Source organism: Antechinus flavipes, chromosome 1 (assembly GCF_016432865.1).
Source record: "Antechinus flavipes isolate AdamAnt ecotype Samford, QLD, Australia chromosome 1, AdamAnt_v2, whole genome shotgun sequence".
In the NCBI taxonomy this organism is placed as follows: Eukaryota; Metazoa; Chordata; class Mammalia; order Dasyuromorphia; family Dasyuridae; genus Antechinus; species Antechinus flavipes.
In genome coordinates this window covers 118,570,359-118,588,872 of record NC_067398.1, presented here as the reverse complement: position 1 = coordinate 118,588,872, position 18,514 = coordinate 118,570,359, and the positions used below count along the sequence as shown (strand labels likewise).

At 33.9% G+C, this 18,514-nt stretch overlaps 1 protein-coding gene across 3 annotated transcripts in view; it reads right to left on the bottom strand.

The window, feature by feature from the left end:
• Positions 1 to 839: 839 nt before the first annotated feature.
• TTC23L (tetratricopeptide repeat domain 23 like) overlaps positions 840 to 18,514 on the bottom strand; it is a 61,440-nt gene continuing 43,765 nt past the window's right edge. Inside the window, exons 11-13 of one of the 3 annotated variants that reach the window (XM_051989599.1) lie at positions 14,280 to 14,362; positions 13,551 to 13,616; positions 840 to 4,328 (exon numbers count right to left, since the gene is read on the bottom strand). In XM_051989599.1, coding sequence (XP_051845559.1) covers positions 4,280 to 4,328; positions 13,551 to 13,616; positions 14,280 to 14,362 — 198 coding nt within the window. In that variant the 3' untranslated portion in view covers positions 840 to 4,279. Of the gene's footprint in view, positions 4,329 to 13,550; positions 13,617 to 14,279; positions 14,363 to 17,346; positions 17,449 to 18,514 lie in introns of those variants that run through there. The other 2 variants (XM_051989608.1, XR_007952462.1) reach the window with 2 other exon arrangements.

The following is an 18,514-nucleotide window of genomic DNA, read 5'->3' as shown; positions in this document are numbered from 1 at the left end:
CCATTCCCAGGTCTCTTCTAATTGGGCTTCTTATATGAATCCTAATGATGAATTCAGAGGAGGTGCATGTATCTCCCCATTCTGAATGAAAGTTTATCCTTGCTTATTCTTTTATCATTGTTCATTCATGTTTACCTATTAATGTTTTTCTACTCTTATATTTGAACTTGAGAGTTTCTCCGTAGCTCTGTTCCTTTCATCAGGAATTCTAGGAAGTTCTTTATTTCATTAAAAGATCATTTTTTACCCTGAGACATTATATTCACTTATGCTGGGGGTAAATTGTTCTTAATGTTAACCCATATATCCTTTTCTTTTTAGAATATATTCCAAACTCTTTGCTTCTTTATAGTGGTTATTGACAAATTATAGGAGATCCTGTGTACTTGGATTCCTTCTGACTGATTGCAGTGTTATATTTTTTTGTTTGTTTATTTTATTTTTTGTTTTTGACATGGAAATTCTGAATTTGGCAGTTATGTGCCTGGAAGTTTTCATTTTGGGATTTTAGGCAGTGACTGTAGATTTTTTCTGTTTTCACTTTGCCCTTAGGTCTGGGGAATTGAGGAAGTTTTCTTTCATTCTTTTTTTACAAAGCAATTGGGATTAAGTGACTTCCCTAAGGTCACAAAGCTAGAATGTGTCAAGCATCTCAATTCAGATTTGAACTCAGGTCCTCCTGACTCCAGATCTAGTGCTCTATCCACTGTGCCATTTGGCTGTTTATGGAACGCTTTCTCTTAAGATTTCTTGAAATAGTACATTTTGATCATGGTGTTTTTATAATCCAATGATTCTTAAACTTTTTTTCTCCTAGATTTACCAGATCAGGTATTTTTGCCAAAAGTCATATGTATTTGCCTTTTGATTTTGTTTTAATATTTCTTGTTTTGTGAAGTCATTAGCTTCTAATTGGTTCATACTAATTTTCTGGAAGTCTGCTTCTTAGACAAGATTTTTTTTACCACTTGTGTCAAGCTGTTAATTCTCTTTCCAATTCTTCAAAAACCGTTATTTTTCCTTTTTTTTTTCTCAAGTACTCTCATTTCATTTATAAAAACATTTTAAAATCTTTAAAAAAAAACTTCATTTTATTTCTTCTAAGAATTCTAGTAGAGTTTGTACTCAAGCTTTGTTTTTCTCTGAGACATTACTTATGTTTTGGAGTCAGTGATAGAGTTCTTTTGTTTGTCCAGGCTTTTTCTCAGTTTTAGAACTTATGAGAGTTGCTTCCATAATCAATGATTAAAACCAAATACAATGGGAATAAATTTTTAGCATTATGAAATTCCATTCATATGATGAGATTATATTTTAGTTTTGTCACTAAAACATTAATCTTATTTCTTCTAGTCTATTTTTTGACTTTAGACTTGATGTTAAGTCCAGGCTCTGCCACACTTCTGGAGAGAAAGTCTGGGCTAGTCTTATCACTGTTTTCTTGTGGTATCATTAAGTATCTTATGTTATTCTTATATAAGATCTCATGGACAAGCTGTAACCTGAAACCTTTCAGTGTGACTGCAGTTTGGATCTGTGCAAAAATAGACTGCTATTGGACTCTCTCCTGTTGGGTGACTGCCTGGAAAGTTCAGTAGGCTCAGAGTGACAAAATTGTAAACTCCCTTTGATCTCAAACTCCTGCTTTGATTATTCTAGGCTAGAAAAAGTTCTAGGAATGAGACCCTGTTCTAGGCTTAGGGTCTAAGTCTCACTTCTAAGGCAGTTGGCTACAAGACTTCTTCCTTTCTCCTCACATAACCCAGGGTTTCCCTATCCAGGAACATCAGTGCCCTCACAGATTTTTTTCTCCATCAGTCTTACATCTGTGACCAGGAGCTGAGTAGTGAGTGATAAGACTGCCAGCTCATACCTACTCTTGTTGGAGTGCCCCAGTATGGGCCTGATGATGTCAGGAGATGGGTTTAGAACTTCTTGCCCTGGAGCACAGCTCTCCCTTATCATTGAAGTATCTGCAGGTAGTTCCCACAATGTCCAAAGACTAGCTATCTCTCTGTGTTGTGGACCTGAGTTGGACAAAGGAATCACTAAGACTTTCTGAATCTTTCTATCAGGATTTAGTGTGATGCATTTTGTAGTTTTGTTTGTAGTAGTTTGGGACCTGGAGCTTAGTCCCATTGCTTCCTACACCGCCACTATTTTAACTGTGCCTCCATTAATTTCTATAAACAATAATTAACAATTCTGATGAATTTTGATTTTTCTCTGAAAGATAAATGTGGAACAATAGTTGAAATAGCATTTAGAAAACTTGGGTTCAAATAGCCTTTCTACTAGCTCTGGACAAATCTTGATTTTGTCACTTAATGTGACAATACTTAATACTTGGACAAGTCACTTAATGTGTGTGTCAATAATCCAGTGACCTTCGCCCTTATTCCTCTCACTAAATCTACATGTCTTCTGACTTCCAAGTGTTTTCATTAGTAGTCAGAATCAGGACCTGAAATATGGGCAGCTCGGTGATGTAGGAGTCAGAAACACCTAAGTTCAAATGTAGTCTTATATACTAGCCTTGTAACCCTGGGCAAGACCACCTATTTCTCTCAGTTCATCTGTAAGATGGGGACACATGGAGAAATAGCAAATTACTACAGTACTTTTGTCTGTAGAGTCACATAGAGTTCAAATATGGCTAAATAGGAGGGCAAGTCTTCCTCCTATTCTTCCCCAGCATCCTTCAAGTCTTACCTTCTGGAGAAGTCTTAATCTTAGTGCTTTCTCTGAGACTACCTCCAATTTGTCCTGTGTATATCTTTATTTGCACATAATTGTCTCCATTAGGCTCTTTTGAGAGTGAGGATAACTTTTTGTCCTTTTTTGTGTCTCTTGCATATGGCACATGGTAGATAGCTGATTGAGTAACTTGGCATGCAAGTGAAATGGCGAGACTGGGGAACAGAAGGTGCAAAGTAGGAAATGAGCATTACAAGCCAGGGTGGGGACTTAAAACTCCCCCCCCCCCCAATAGAATAGTAAATGTGTTTCATTTTTGTCTTCATATCCATAATAGTTAATACTGTAAATGTTTGTCAAATTGAACTGAAATCTTTAGGTTATTTTAATAGCTCATCAAAACAATAAAATTGGGAGGAATACTAAAAGAAACTGAGGCCAAAAAGAAAAAGGAGTTATGTTGAACAATTTAAATAAGATCACATAAAAGATCTAGCAGGCCGCTACTGGATTTATATGCCAAAGAAATCATAAGAAAAAGGACCCACATGTGCACATATTTGTAGTAACTTTGTTGTGGCAAAGATTTGGAAAATGAGTAGATGCCCATCTCATGGGGAAATGGCTGAATAAGTTATGGCATACGAAGGTACTGAAACAGTATTGTTCTATATTAAAAAAAAAAAAAAGTGAACATGTGGATTTTAGAAAAGCCTGAAAAAATTTACTTGAACTGATGCTGAGTAAAGCTGGCAGAGCCAGGAAAACATTGTACACAACAATAACAAGATTGAATGGTGATAAACTTGATATGATAGACTTGGTTCTTCTCAGCAATTCAATGATCCAAGGCACTCCCAATAAACTTTGGATGCCATTCACATGCAGAAAGAAAACTATGGAGATCAACACATACTATTTCACCTTTTTTTTTCCTCTCATGGTTTTTCCCTTTTGTTTTGATTTTACATTCCCAACATGACTCATGGAAATATGTAAAAAATAAATGTACACATATAACCTAAAAAAGATTATGTCAAAAAAAAAAAAAAAGCAACAATTCAAAAACTGCCACTTTCTTTTCCTGTGCCGTTTTTCTTTTTTTTTGTTAAAAGACTATTTTCTAGAAAAAGACTTTGATGCAACATTACTAAGTCAAGCTAATTTTGTCTAGTTGAGATTTTAAGTCAGGGCAGAGACTTTATATTTCCAAAATGAAGGTATTTTATTTTTATGATCATAAGTCATGGCATTATAAAATGTCTCGTCAATAGTACATACAAATATTTACAATAAATATCTCAGATACCAACAACAAAAAGCATAACAGAAGAAACAAGTACCCAGGGAAAAATAACTATAACTATAAATAATAAGGTATATATAAAAGTCCAAAAATTTGCTTCATCAAGTTAAAGACCAGACAGATAGTATGTAGCAGGTATTTTAAAGGCAACATTCTTTGATGCTTTGAAGAAAAGGTTTTCCATGGAGTGCTTAATAGAATCCAATGTCTTTCTCCTATGATATCAACTATTGTTATACAGAGCATGAGACCCAGAAGTTATCAACAAAATTTGATTTATTTCTGTCTTTCTTGTCTATTTTCCCTTTCAATGATACCAGAAGACCTAGAAGAAAGGAAGAAACAATTAGTGCATTTATTTAGCTATTACCTTCTATTTCTTTTAGTCATAAGCCCCATTTCCTTCCCAATAATTAATATTTGCTTGACCATACCAGGAGAAATTTCATCATGCCAGTATTAAAATGAACAGAGACAAAAATATTAATCACCAGAGCCAATTTTTTTTTAACAGACCGCATAAATCACATAAGAGTCTTTTGTCTTTTCTTTACAAAGGATAGGTTCCTGGAATAATGAATCTTTTACTTGCCATAGATTTCAGATGAGAAACAGGTTGTCTAATTCACTTGTATTGTTTACATTTCCAGAAGTTTTATAGGGAAAGGAATTGGGAGAGGAGGTCCTAACAGTGATTTGCACAAACATGCACAAATGGTAGTTGAATGGTTTTCAAAGGTAGTCTTTTCAGAAGCAGAGAGAAAGGAAAGCTAGGTGGCTCATAAGTAATAAAAATACACATAACGAAATCAGTTTTCTCACTTATGATAACCCTTGGAAGCTAAATTTCCTTATTTGCTTCTGTGTAAAGAAGTAAGCCATTAAGGCTTGAAGTATTATTTTCATATGCTCATCTTCCAAATTATATGAATAATACAATGTGAGATCTATGTATATACATTCTAGTTACAACTTTGTTAATTAGCACCCATCCTGGATTGTGTTGGTATGCCAAGTCCGTTGCCATCTGTTTTTATTAGTGATTTCATAATAAGTATTTGAGACATTGCAGCCTCCATTTGGTATGTGCTTGGGATTACAGAGCCAAGCAATAGTTTCCTATAAGGGATAAATCAGTGGAGAAAAACCAGTGACTTTCTCCTCCTTCCACCCTTTCACCACTTGGTGACAGTATCCTCTTCTGAGAAGCCTTTCATATTTTTAGAGTAAGATTGCTGCTAATATTTTTTTTTCCATCAACTTTTATCTACAGCTATATGACAGAGATTATCTTTTCATAGGATCCCACAAGACTGTTAAGCTTTAATTCACATTGTAAGATTATAAGCAATATAGCATCCTTATTTTAACAGTCACCGGTCTGATTCTCCTTTTTTAATGCACCAAAGGTACAATTAGGGCATGGCGATAGAATGAGATCTTTAGGAGAAAAAAATAAAGATAATTAAGATGATGTTCAAGTCATGGTGATCAGATAAAATTATTTTTTATGAGGTAATATTTATTCATAAAGATTTAATTAATATTGCTTTGTCAGAACCTGGGAATAGGGCCAAAGTTTTTTGAGTTTATTTTTTTTAAACTATCTCCTCACCAAACAAAATTTAAAAAAAAAAAACTTGTACTTTTAACTTGAGAATGAGACACTCTTATTTTAAAATTCAATTGTATAGTCTGTATAGTAAAATAATCCTGAATTCTAGGGATCCTCCTATTTGTCAGAATTTAAAATTATCATTCATCTTCACAATTAAGCTAGGGTTCTTTTAACATTTTTGGAGAATCAATGTCTTTGGGCAGTTAGATGAAGCCTTCTCAGAATATTTTTAAGTAATTGAAAAGAATGCTAAATTTCAGTTAGAGGCTCGTGACAAAAAAGATGTTTTCTTATTTCTTCACCCAAGCTCATGAATCCCCCCCGTCTTGGGTCACCCCTAATAAAATAAAGTCTGGCTCTTTACTGAATTTGTTGGTAATCCAAGGAGGAAAAAAAGGAGTAAAACTGAGAAATAAATATAAAGACCACCGGATTTGGAAGGATCTCCAAAATTCACTTTATAGACATCTCCTGATCCCCTAATAAGATTTGTTGCTCTCTAACATGTGAGCTGGAACCAATTTCTGCTCCCAAGATACAATTAAATTTTAAATGTTAGCTTTATATTTAAGAAATTATATTACAAATGAGAGTGCAATGTTTTGTAGATTGTCTGGACTTAAGTGGTGGAGATAATAAAGAAAATTTTATTTAAAAGGATATGATAGGTACCCTTTTTTTTCCTTCTGGAGAGCCAATTGTTAAGTTATCAGCATACTTCTGCCTATATCTGTAATGATCCTCATTCACTTTCATCTATCAATATACTACCTTTCTTTCAAAGTCCAGCTCAAGATGATTCCACCTTAATAAATCTTCCCCATCCCACTAAAACAAAAGTGATTCTCTTTCTCCTTTCTTCTTCCCTCAGTTTCCCTCAACCTCTCTTTTCAAAACAGATAGCACTTTGTTTTTACCTCCTTTGCTATATTATTGGTTACTTGTAGTATTGGCTTCTTTCCCCCATAGGATCATAAACTTCAGGAGGGTATTTCCTTTCTCCTTTTCACTCCCAAATCCACATTATGCATATGGTGTTTGTTAAATGAATTGCAAACCAGCCAAATCAGATTTGTCTTAAAGTTCCCTAGCATAGTCCAGAAAATCTCTCTTGGCAGCCTTTTTTTCCAAGGAGCCAAAGTATTCTGGAAAAACTGGGGAGAAGGGGACATTAGAAAAATGTTAAGGTAGAAAGAAGTCCTATATTTGAGTAAATTGTGCTGTCCACACACAAATAGGAAAAATAGGGACAAGTTTTGGGAGATGTATAATTTGCCTTTCTCCAATTCTGTGGCACTTCTCTCATCATCCTCTACAATATTTCAGAAATCATGACATCTTAGCACTACTGGAGGTAATTAGTCTAGACCTAAAAATTTGAACTTGAAGGCAGCTGGTTTGCTCCCTTTTCTCCTTCAGCCTCTGTTTGGAAACCTCAGGTAAAGAACTAGGGATCTCATAAGTCAGCTCTTGCCATTTTCAGAAAGCTTTCGCTGTTGGAAACTCATGTTGAATCTAAATTTGCCCTCTCAATAACTTCTTGATACTATCTAGAGAACCAAATAGAGTAAGTGATCACTTTTCCATGTGAGGGAATTTCAAATTCTTAAGAAATAGCTATATTCCTTCTTTCCTCAACTAATGTTTTTGATTAATACCTTTCATCAGCCTAATTGCTCTCCTTGGGAAAGACTATAGTATGTCAATGATCCTCTTAAAACGATACATAGAACTGAACACAATTATCCATGTATATAGTCTTACCATGGCAGAATAAAACCACACTAATATAATCCCTTCTTTCTGGATCTTCTATTTTTATTAAGACATAGACTGAACCTACATTTCAGATTGCATAAGGTTTTTTTGTTTTGGTTTTGGGATTTGGTTTTTGTTTTGGTTTGCAATTACAACATATCAGGTTTTTCAAAAGAATTGTTATGCCTGTCCTGTCCTTTTTTATTTTATTCTGTTATTATTCCAATAGAAGTTTCATCTTGTTAAAATTCAGCCCATTGTTCTATTGTTTTACTAAGAGCAATTTAAGTTCTGTTTCTGTCATCTGGTGACTTAGCTATCTCCCCTTTCTCGCCTTCAGATTACCTGAAAATTTGATAATCAGACATGTTTTCATCCAAATAACTTAAGTTTTGAAAAGCCCCAAATCAAAGCGTGAACCTTGAAGCATCATCACTAGAGATTTCCTTCCAGCTTGACATTATTACATTAATCAGCAGTTTGGGGACATAAAAATCTTCCTGACTATACCACTGTAGAACCTATATTTCTTTGGTCCAAAAAGATTATCATAAAAAAAAATCCAACTATTATGTATCTTTTGTTGATGTGCAGATGCACTATGTTTACAGCATTCCCCTGATTTCCCAGTCTCAGTTCCCAGTTTGTCAAAGGAAAATGAGGCTAATTTAACATGACTTTTTTTTCTTAAGAAACATGTGCTGGCAACTAAGGGTTGGCAAATTCATTTAATATTTCATTCTAAAATGTTATTGGTTATTACCATCAATCCTATCAATTTCTTTCCTTTATGAAAATTTGTTCGTCTCACATCTATTCTCTTTCCCATTCTATTATTTCATAAAGATTACTGCTTTTATTTCAACAGTCACACTTGAAAGACATTAAATATCTTGAACTGATGTTCCATAAGTAGCCTTAAATTCAATATATCCAAAACTAAGCTCATATATAAATGTTGGAGGGAATGCGGGAAAAAACTGGAATACTAAATTAATTGAGTTGTAAACTGATTCAGCCATCCTGAAGAGCAGTTTGGAACTATGTCCAAAAGGCTATAAAACTCTGCAGTTTTTGATCCAGCAGTACCCCTACTGACTTTATCCTAGAGAACAGAAGGACAGGGGGGAAAGACCTAGATATATAAAAATATTTATAGCAGCTCTTTTTGTGGTAGCTAAAAATTGGAAATTGGGATGGCCCATCAGTTGGGTAATGGCTGAACAAGTTGTGATATATGATATATGATTAAGGTGGAAAATTATTGTGCTATAAAGAAAGGACAGGCAGGATGACTTCAGAAAAACCTGAAAAGATGTATCTGAACTGATACTAAAAGAATATTGTGCACAGCAATAATAGTATTGTGCAATGAAGAATTGTGAATGATGGTTATTCTCAGAAATATAACGATCCAAGATAAATTCTGTCCACATCCAGAGAAAGAACTAATGTCTGAATTCTGACTGAAACATATTATTTTTCACTTTTTCTTTCTCATCTTTTTGAATAAATAACGAATGGGAAATTGTTACATGATTGTGCATATATAACATAGCTTGTTTACCATTTTAGGGAATGAAGAAGGGAGGGATCAAATTTGGAACTCAAATCCCCCCTCCCCCCAAAAAATGTTTATTGTTAGGAGGGATAAAATATTTTTTTAAAAGAAAAAACAATTTACACACAAACCTTAAAACTTCCTTGTCTTTTCTCCAAAACTCTTTTCTTTTCCTAATGTCTCTATTATTATCAAAGGTACCACACCATCTTTCACTTACCCAGGATCAAAACTTGATGTAATCCATGACTACTCAGCCTCCGATGCAATGGTCAAGGTCCCATCATTCCTAACCAAAACATCTTTTGTATACAAAATCTTTTCTGATACTACCAAATTGCCAGTGTCCAGGACCTCAGCATGCACCTCATGCTTGGTCTGTTCTCCTTGCCTCAAGTTTCTCCTTTCTCTTTTACATCCTCTATCATTTCCTCACTTCAAATGGCGATTCTCCTGTGCCTCAAATGCTCTCCCTCTTCATCTCTCTGCCTCCCAAGCTTCTCTTCATCTCAATTAAAGTCCCATTTTCTGAAAGACACCTTTTTTCCATTCCTCTTTAAATTCACAGGCTTTCCTTCTGAGACTGCCCCAAATGGGGTCACAGAAGGTCAGTATTGAAAATCAACTAGCAATATAAGAATGCTAGATCACATGATCTCCAAGTTCCGTTTCAACTCCAGATGATCCTATGAATCATTATACTGTTCTGTAGGATCATTTTTGAAATTCTTTACCTAATTTTTATCAGATATACATGCCACATCAAAAGAAATTTCAACTGCCCTTAAACTCCCCAGTAATTGTTATTTTACAGAAACAAATGAATAGAAAATGAATGATTTAAATTCTTGTTCACAGTAGCCTTGAATTCTCCACAAAGTAAATTGCTGTTCAAATCTAAAATAGTAGCAAATGCTGTGTTTAGGAGTTGAGTAACTTTTTTTTTCTAATACCACTGAACCTTAATTCACAGAATCAGCATTTCCCAGTCCTGACCATTAGAAACTGTTCTGAGTTCTGAAATTCTTTTGACAGTAGCCTAGAATGAGTAACATTGTCTCAGGAGAGGGTGAGGGGAGAGAATGGTGGGTTTTAAATATGAAACTGATTAAAATTATATCCTTGAGGGAGCAGTAGGAATAAGAAAGCACAAAATCATGTCAGAAAAATGAGCCAGGTTCCCAGGGATCTGGCATTCATTATTTCAGTTAGATGCTGAAGCTGGGAAAAAAAAATTCTTTTGTTCATTCTTGACATTTGTGTATTGGCAAGTTTTCTTTGCTCAGCAGTTCTTAAGTAGTAAGAGACTGGCTTGTTTCAGAAGACAAAAAAATTCCTAAAAACTTTTACTGAGACTTTTTTCTTCTATTGCAGAGATTGTAAATGTCTTCATGTAAGAGGTCTTATATCCTCATGAATCCTTCCCATTTTAGGAGGAGAGATCATATCCTCCAAGACAGAGAACAATTCCTGTAGATAGAGTTAATATTAAATAGCTCTTGTGACTCTTTTCCACATCACAAGGATGAAGGAAAAATGGAATGAAAAGCAACCTAGAGCTACTAAGAAAAATGACTTGCTACATCATGTGTAAAGTAAGCTAAATCGACTTTTTACTCAAGTCTCAAAAGCCATCAGTTGTATGGGATTCTCCTCAATTGTATTCGGGCTGGGGGGGATGGGAAGGAGAGGGAAAGAAACAGAGAGAGAAGGATGGATGGAGAGAGAGAGGAGAGAAGAGAAGAGAGGAAGAAAAAGAAGAGAGAAAAAATGGAGAAAAGAGAAAGAGAATAAACCATGCCAACCCCAATTCAGGTTTCTGAAGGGAGAATGAGCCTCCGCGAAAAAGCTGAACGTGAGAAACTGGCAGTCTCCATGTCCCTATCCCTAGCTTCTTCAGAAGTTTTTCTTTACATATTAGGCTAATACCATTGGCTCTTTCTCATCGAAGACAGAAAGGGGAAAAGGGAAGAGGTGACATTCAAATCTTCCATTCTTTCATTCACCATCAGTTCTAGGGGAAGAAAGATCTTTGCATTAATAATTAAAGTAAAGTTTTGGTCTTTCTAGGATGACAATTTGGTCACATAGAATATAGCTAGGTGGTGGTGCAGTAGAATAGAATGCTGGACCTGGGAAAATCTTGAGTTCACGTGAAGTTCACCCTCATACGCTTACCAGTCATGTAACCCTGGGGGGGGCAAGTCACTTAACCCTGTTTACCGCAGTTTCTTCATCTGTAAAGTGAACTGGAGAAGAAAATGGCAAACCACTCCAGTATCTCTGCCAAGAAAACCCCAGATGGGGTCACAAAGAGTCAGACACAACCAAAATAATTGAACAACAACAATCAATGTATTGATTGGTATATGAGGTAGTATGAGAAATCCATGTTTGGCAAAAACATGGGTACTTCAAGAACAACCATGTTAATGAGGAGAAATGGTGAGATCCGTAGCTGAAACAACTGCAAAACAGCACTACCTTTTGTTTCAAGGACCAAAGCAGAACAAGGCAAACTGAATTCAGCTTTCATTAAGAGCAGCTTCCTCCAAGCTTTTTAAGAGCAAACTTCTTGAAAAGGATAAGCAAAGGATAGTGCCACAAAATCAGGCACCTAAGATGCTAATCCTTAGAACAGACGGGGCAGCCCACAGCTAAAATTTTGTTGACTCCAACTTGCTTTTTTTTTTTTTTTTTAACTCAATGGATTAATGATCTCATTGTTCTTATTAATTTGTCTTTATCATGATTTCATTTTACTATTAGCTCATTCTTCTCATCTTTTCTGTGGAGTTCAGCTAGAAATGGCCTGAATCAGATCACTGCCCTGATATTTTTCTTTATATTTAGTATTCTGTGGACTATTGTGCAAGTAGCTAAAATGACTGTGGGTTTTGCTACTAAATGAGAATATTGGGATGTCAGGCTCCCTTCCATAAGCTTAATAACAACATCTTCAGGGCAACCCCAGCATTAGACAATATAAACAGGGATGACGTGTTTTATTCTGTTCTTAAAATGATTTTGATTTCTACTATTCTATGTATTTTAAGAGTTTTTCATTTTATAAAGTTGGGAGATCTTAAGTATTTGCGATGGGAACATTTATTAACATGTTCTTAAGTTTTTGTGACATGTTACACTCAAGCAGTTATGGACACCACTTTTGTCACTGATCGTGCTAATTCCCTGTACAAGTTCATTTGTTGAATTCTCAAATAGAAGTCATAGTAATGGAAAGCTATAACTGGGGTCAGAAGATTCATCTTCCTGAGTTCAAACCTGGCCTCAGACATTTACTAAAAATTTTGGGACCCTGAGCAAGTTACTTAATCCTGTTTACCAAAGGAAATGGCAGCTCATTCCAGTGTTTTTGCCAACAAAATTCCAAAGGCGGTCATGAAGAGGCAGACACAATTGAAATGACTGAACATTAATAACAAGAATAGTAATTTGTAGTACAGGAAGTCATTATAGCAAAGATAGTGAGCTTCTGACATGTAATTCTAGTCAAGAGACCATATCTTGCCAAGTATTTATTTGGGTAGATAATTTTTTGCAACTTGTGATAAATTATAACTCTTTTATTTTTTTTTTTTGGGGGGGGGGGTGCACAGTCTTAGATGTTCAATATATCCAAAGTCCTTATTGGCAACCATTCTATAATTCCCATGGCAGTGGCCCTGTCTAGAATCATCATCCTAACCCTCTCCATTTCTATAAATAAATTCATATGACTTGGCCAGTTGTTCAGTTGCTTCTTTGTCGATATATTATCTGAGTCTGTGTGGTGGTTGACCATAGAAAGCTGCTTCATTCCTCTTTGGGATCTTAACTCATTTCATTGGTTCCCTTTAGAGCAAATCAGTTTCAATTGCAATCAAACAAACCCTATAAAATGCAAACTTATTGTTGGCCCTTCCTATTGCTATCTTTTGGTTCTAGAATCATTTCTGTGTTTTTAACTTGTTTTTTAATATTTGAGAATATTTGCCAATTCTGTTCCTTTTTATCAGGGAGTGCTCATCTCTCTGTGTGGGTCTTGGGATAATGAGGTTTGTTAGTGGTTTATTAATATATGGGGTTTTGTTTGGATAGTTTCTAAATTTGTAGTTATCTACATGACTATTTTCGAAACAAATTAAGGTCAATATTGTACAGATATCAGCTGTTTTCAATGTGTTCTTCCAATTGAAATATCATTATTCTTATCATTATCACCATCATCATCAATTTCCGAAATTCAGATTCTCAGTCTGGTGACAAAGATATAAAGTCAAGAACAGGGTTTCTAAGTATCACAGACCTAAAGATTTGTACTTGAAGGGACCAGAAATCTGGTTAACTGTTTACTCTTAACATTGAGATATAATTATATGGTTTTAAAATAGGAGACATTCTAGTTATACTCACTATGCATGATCCTACTAGAAAGAATAGTTGTAGGAGGGAAGAAGGAAAGACTAGAAATATTCTCATGTCATTTCTAGACCTCTACACCAATCCCTGATTCCCTTATTGATAATGTTATTTAAAAAAAAAAAAGGCGGGGGACAGGGGGAGAAGAAGGGGATACCCGCTTGGTTTCCATTTTGTGAAAAATCTACCTGCTAGGAACTGGACTGATACCATGAAAAGTGCTACTTGTATTCCTCAAAGACGTCATCTTCAGCCTTCAAAAAAACAAAACAAAACAAATGACAGTACTAAAAAAGGTAGAGAAGACTACTAAAACTCCAAATTTCAAGAAATGTTTTGCTTTTGTCTTCCTTAAATATGTAAACTTGAGAAACTCTACAGTCATAAATCTTATTTTTTTTTAAATGCTCTCAATTATTCTGTTTCTCCATAGGGCAGATTTCAAGATCATAATATGAGAACCAAATGAGATGAGAACCTCATTTTACAAATGAGGAAATTGAGACTCGGAGAAATTAAATGATCTGCCCAAGTCATACAGGTACTAAGTGGCAGAATTGGGATTTAAATCCAGGTCTCTTGGACTCCAAAGACTGCTCTTTCCTCTATAACTTGCTATCTCATGTCAGCTAAGAATTTATTTTTTAAGGAGCAGCTATAGTGCAAAGTACCATGAGGACTTTATAAGTGCCAACTGGTAAATAATAGCGTTTTTTTTTCATGTTCTAGATTTAGATTTAATAACTTTATGTGTGTGTATATATATATATATATAAAACCTCTAGTAATTTAAAAGGGTTTTATTGTACTAGTATATTGATAGCAATGACTAACAAGTGACTTAATTAATTTGAGGGGATTAACTATAATAAGATGTGAAGTAGATGGCCTGAATATTGCCAGAAAACTAGACTCACCTCTGTAGCAAGGTCAACAGTTTTTGTGTCTCTCTGGTTTTTTTGTGATCTGTTCCATAAATAAGTATTTGAATTTCCAAACACTGTGGGTAAATAAACAAAATGGGGGGAAAATTGTCAGATAGCTATTATCCTCATATGCAAACCTAACTTATCGTGGGTCAGAAAAATTGAGATACTATGTTCTTGAAAATTCAGCAACTTGCTCTATTGCTGATTCTCTTTTAGAAAAAAAAACAGTAATATTCATATGGAGAACTCTGAAACCACCATTTACATCTATGTACCACTGAACCAAAGACTGCAGAATAATATGGGAATAAGTTATAGCATCATTCAAGAACAAATGCAGTTGTAGCAGGAATAATTTTTACATAGATTACAAAATACAAGAGCCACACCTGAAATCTGTATATTATTTTCAAATTCATAAAGTGTTGACTCTTAAGATACATTTCCATTTGATGAAAATACTGTTACCTTAAAAGTAGAAGCTAAAAAGTATATGTATATATATATATTTTTTTTTATTCTTCATCTATATATCCCACTATTTTTCACCTGACTCTTCAAAAGCAACACATTGAGCAGGCAATTAATGCACAAGAGGAAGGGTGTTGATGAGTAACATATCTCCAACCTTCTGCAGAATTGTAAAGAATATAATATATTATCTCTGTCCACTCACCTCTGTATCATTTCCCACCACTCATTGCCTCCCCAAGGTCTTTTCCCCTTTAATAGTACTTATAGTTCCAAAAGTAATTTTAAGGGGACCTCAACTGTCCCACCTGAGAACTTGATAAACCCAATGAAAAATTACATAAGGAAAAAATTAAGGAAGTAGAATAGAATATTAAAATAATTAGATATTACAGATCTTTGGAGAAAATTGAATAATAACAAAAAATAATACATTTTTCCCCTCAGTAGGTACTATTTTTTTTATCATATATTGATCATATATTAGGACATAAAAAAACAAAATCAAATATAGAAAGGCAGAAATATTAAATGTTTCTTCTTATGGATCATAATACAATAAAAAGTACATTCAATAAAGGGCAATGGAAAGTTTAAAAAATAATTGAACACTAAATGATTTAATCCTAATGAATAAGTGCATCAAATATAAAATCATAGAATTAATCAACAATTTCATTAAAGAGAATGACAACAATGAGACAGAATACCAAAATTTATGGGATACGATCAAAGCAATACTTAGGAGAAATTTTATTTCTCTAAATTCTTACATTAATGAATTGGGTATGTAACTAACTGAAAACCAAAGGTGAGATTATTAAAAATGAAGGCAAGAAAGCTATTGAGCAAATAAAATTAGGATTCTCTTGAAAAAAATTTAAAAAATAAAAAAAAAACTAGTAAAGTAGATTAGCCATTGGTTAATCTGTTTTTTTTTTTTTAAAGAAAGAAAAAAACAAATAAAAAATTAAAAGGGTAGAATTAGCATCAATAAAGAAAGCTATCAGGAAATATTTTACCTATTATATGCCAATAAATTTGACAATCTGAGCAAAATTGATAAACATTTACAAAACTTTATATTATCCAAATTAACGAATGAAGAAATATGCCATTAAAAAAACAAAGAAGCCATTAATGAACTCCAAAGAAAAAATCCACAGAGCCATGTAAGTTCACAATGAAATCTACCAAGAAGAAGTCTTAAATCAAAGTCCTTTTATAACACAAATATAGTGCTAATACCTAAACTGTCGAAGAGTTAAAACAGAGAAAAAATTTCCCTACTGAATACTGATGTAAAAACTCTGAATAAAATACTAGTAACACACCAAGGGAATTTTGATAGATTAATAAAGCACACCTCATTGGAATTTTTGGCATTACACAGGTAAGGAAGATTTTTTTTCAGGACAGAAAAATAAAAGCCCATAAAATCATATCTCATAAGCTATAGCCTCTACTGCCTTTTCTGTACAATGAAGCTATATAAATAAGAAGCATAGAAACTTTACATTGGGTTAGTGACTTCAAAGCAAGGATTTGTGTATTTTTGGCATAAACTTTACTACTATCTTTGTCATAGTTAATTGAAATTAGGAAGTAGACTGATTTTCTTTTAAGAGAGGAATATCCCATGGTTCCAGAAGTGAACTTCTGGATTTCTGGCATGATTTTTGAGAAGTTAACTATTCTACTTGAGTATTGATTTGAGAAAATTAATTAGTATTCTCAAAAAAAAAAAAAAACCATGAAAAGGAGCAGTAAAACTCTTCATTATGGGTCACTCTAATCTCTGTCCTCCTTGAGCAAAGGAGGCGAAGTAGAGTACCAGGCCTAGAGTCAAGACAATTCATTTCCCTGCTTTCAATTCTGGCCTCAGACACTTACTGGTTGTGTGTCAAGTCACTTAAACCATGTTTGCCTTAGTTTCTTTATCTGTGAAATGAGTTGGATAAGGAAATGGCAAATCACTTCAGGATCTTTGCCAAGAAAACCCCAAATGGGGTAATGAGTTGGAATATGACTGAAAAATGACTAAACAACAGATCTCTTGCTTAAAAAGTTGTTCAAAATAAACCAAATTTGTTTAAAAAAAACAAAACAAAGTTTAATTTTCAGTGTGTTAGCTAGTGATTGCTTTACCTTTCTTTTAAAACATAACTTATACCAGAGTACACATCTAGAAAAGCTTCTCAGCAAATTACAATATAATTTTGCAATTAATGGGGCTCCCTCATGAATTCTTCTTTCCCCCTATTGAGATACTGGCACTTTGAACAAACATTATCATTACTTGAAACAATACTGAAATTTGTTTTTGTAAATCAATTTTTGGTGGATTAGCTCTATAAAATATATAAAGGGAACAGACTTTTGAGGAAGCCTTGGAGTGAATATTTTTTGTAAAAAGAAAGCTCTTTGTAATGTAAGGACCACTTGATTTTGAATAATTTTATGGAATTTTTTTCAATGTAAAGGACTATAATATACTTCGGATATGATTTTTGTCTGTCAGTAGTAAAGAAAAAGTGAAAATATATGGACTACCCTCTCAAAATCAGTCATGAAGTAATATTACCATCAGGAATGTGTACTGAAGAGTCTTTAAAGTTGGCCTGAGACTTCTGGCAAGATGCTTGAACAAGAGGTGTTATCAAACTCCAGTTTACTTTCATCACTTCTAAATAGTAAGAAAGAAAGAAATAATCTAAAAAAAAAATAGGGTAAAGTAAAGAAATTTCTTTTAAGGGAAAATCCACATAAAATACAACAAAGAAACTGGAGAAAATATCAATAAAAAAATTCCTAATAACTAAGAAAAAAATACCATGGACTAAAGAACTCATGATAAATTTCCAAAAGAGAATAATCGCACAAGGACAACAACTAAAAAAGAGGGAAAGGAATGAAACAAACCTAAGTCCCAGAATGGGTGAAAAGTTTAATTAAAGGAATGAAATTAGATTTTGTTGTTGTTGTTTGCTGAGGCAATTGGGGTTAAGTGACTTGCCTAGGGTCACACAGCTAGGAAGTGTCAAGTGTCTGAGGCCAGATTTGAACTCAGATCCTTCTGACTTCAGAGCTGATGATCTATCCACTACATCACCTACCTGCCCCTAGAGTTCTTTAAGAGATGTTAAATATATAGGTACTTAATTGTATTGCACCTAAGTAATTTAAAATAATGAAATGCAAAGAGTTTTAGATACTAAGATAATAATTATTGGTGACTTCAATGTGTCTATTTAAGAGCCAGGTAAATCCAAATAGAAAGAAACAATAAGTTGTAATAAGATGGAAAAATAACTATGAAATATTTTTGGAAATTATGGAAATGGAATCTTAAAAATACCCATTTCAGCACTGTGTAGTACTTTTAAAAATACAGATCATGTGCTAACATAGAAATAACTTGTAAATACATTAAGACAGAAATAGTAAGATCATCCTTTAGAAACAAGACAATGAAATTGTAATTAATAAGGAAAATGTAAATTATTTCTCTATTAGATAAAAGATATGAACAGAAAGGCTTCAATAGAAGGAATCCAAGCTATCAACAGCCAAATGATAAATGCCCTAAATCATCAAGAATAAGAGAAATTCAAACGAAAATAATTGTGAGGTTTTACTTCATGCCCAATTCAGTAGGTCAAAATAAAAAATTTTTGTTGGACCTATGAATTAGTCATTCATTCTAGAATGAAAGCATATTGGAACTGTTCTGTTTCTCTTCCCACCCCACC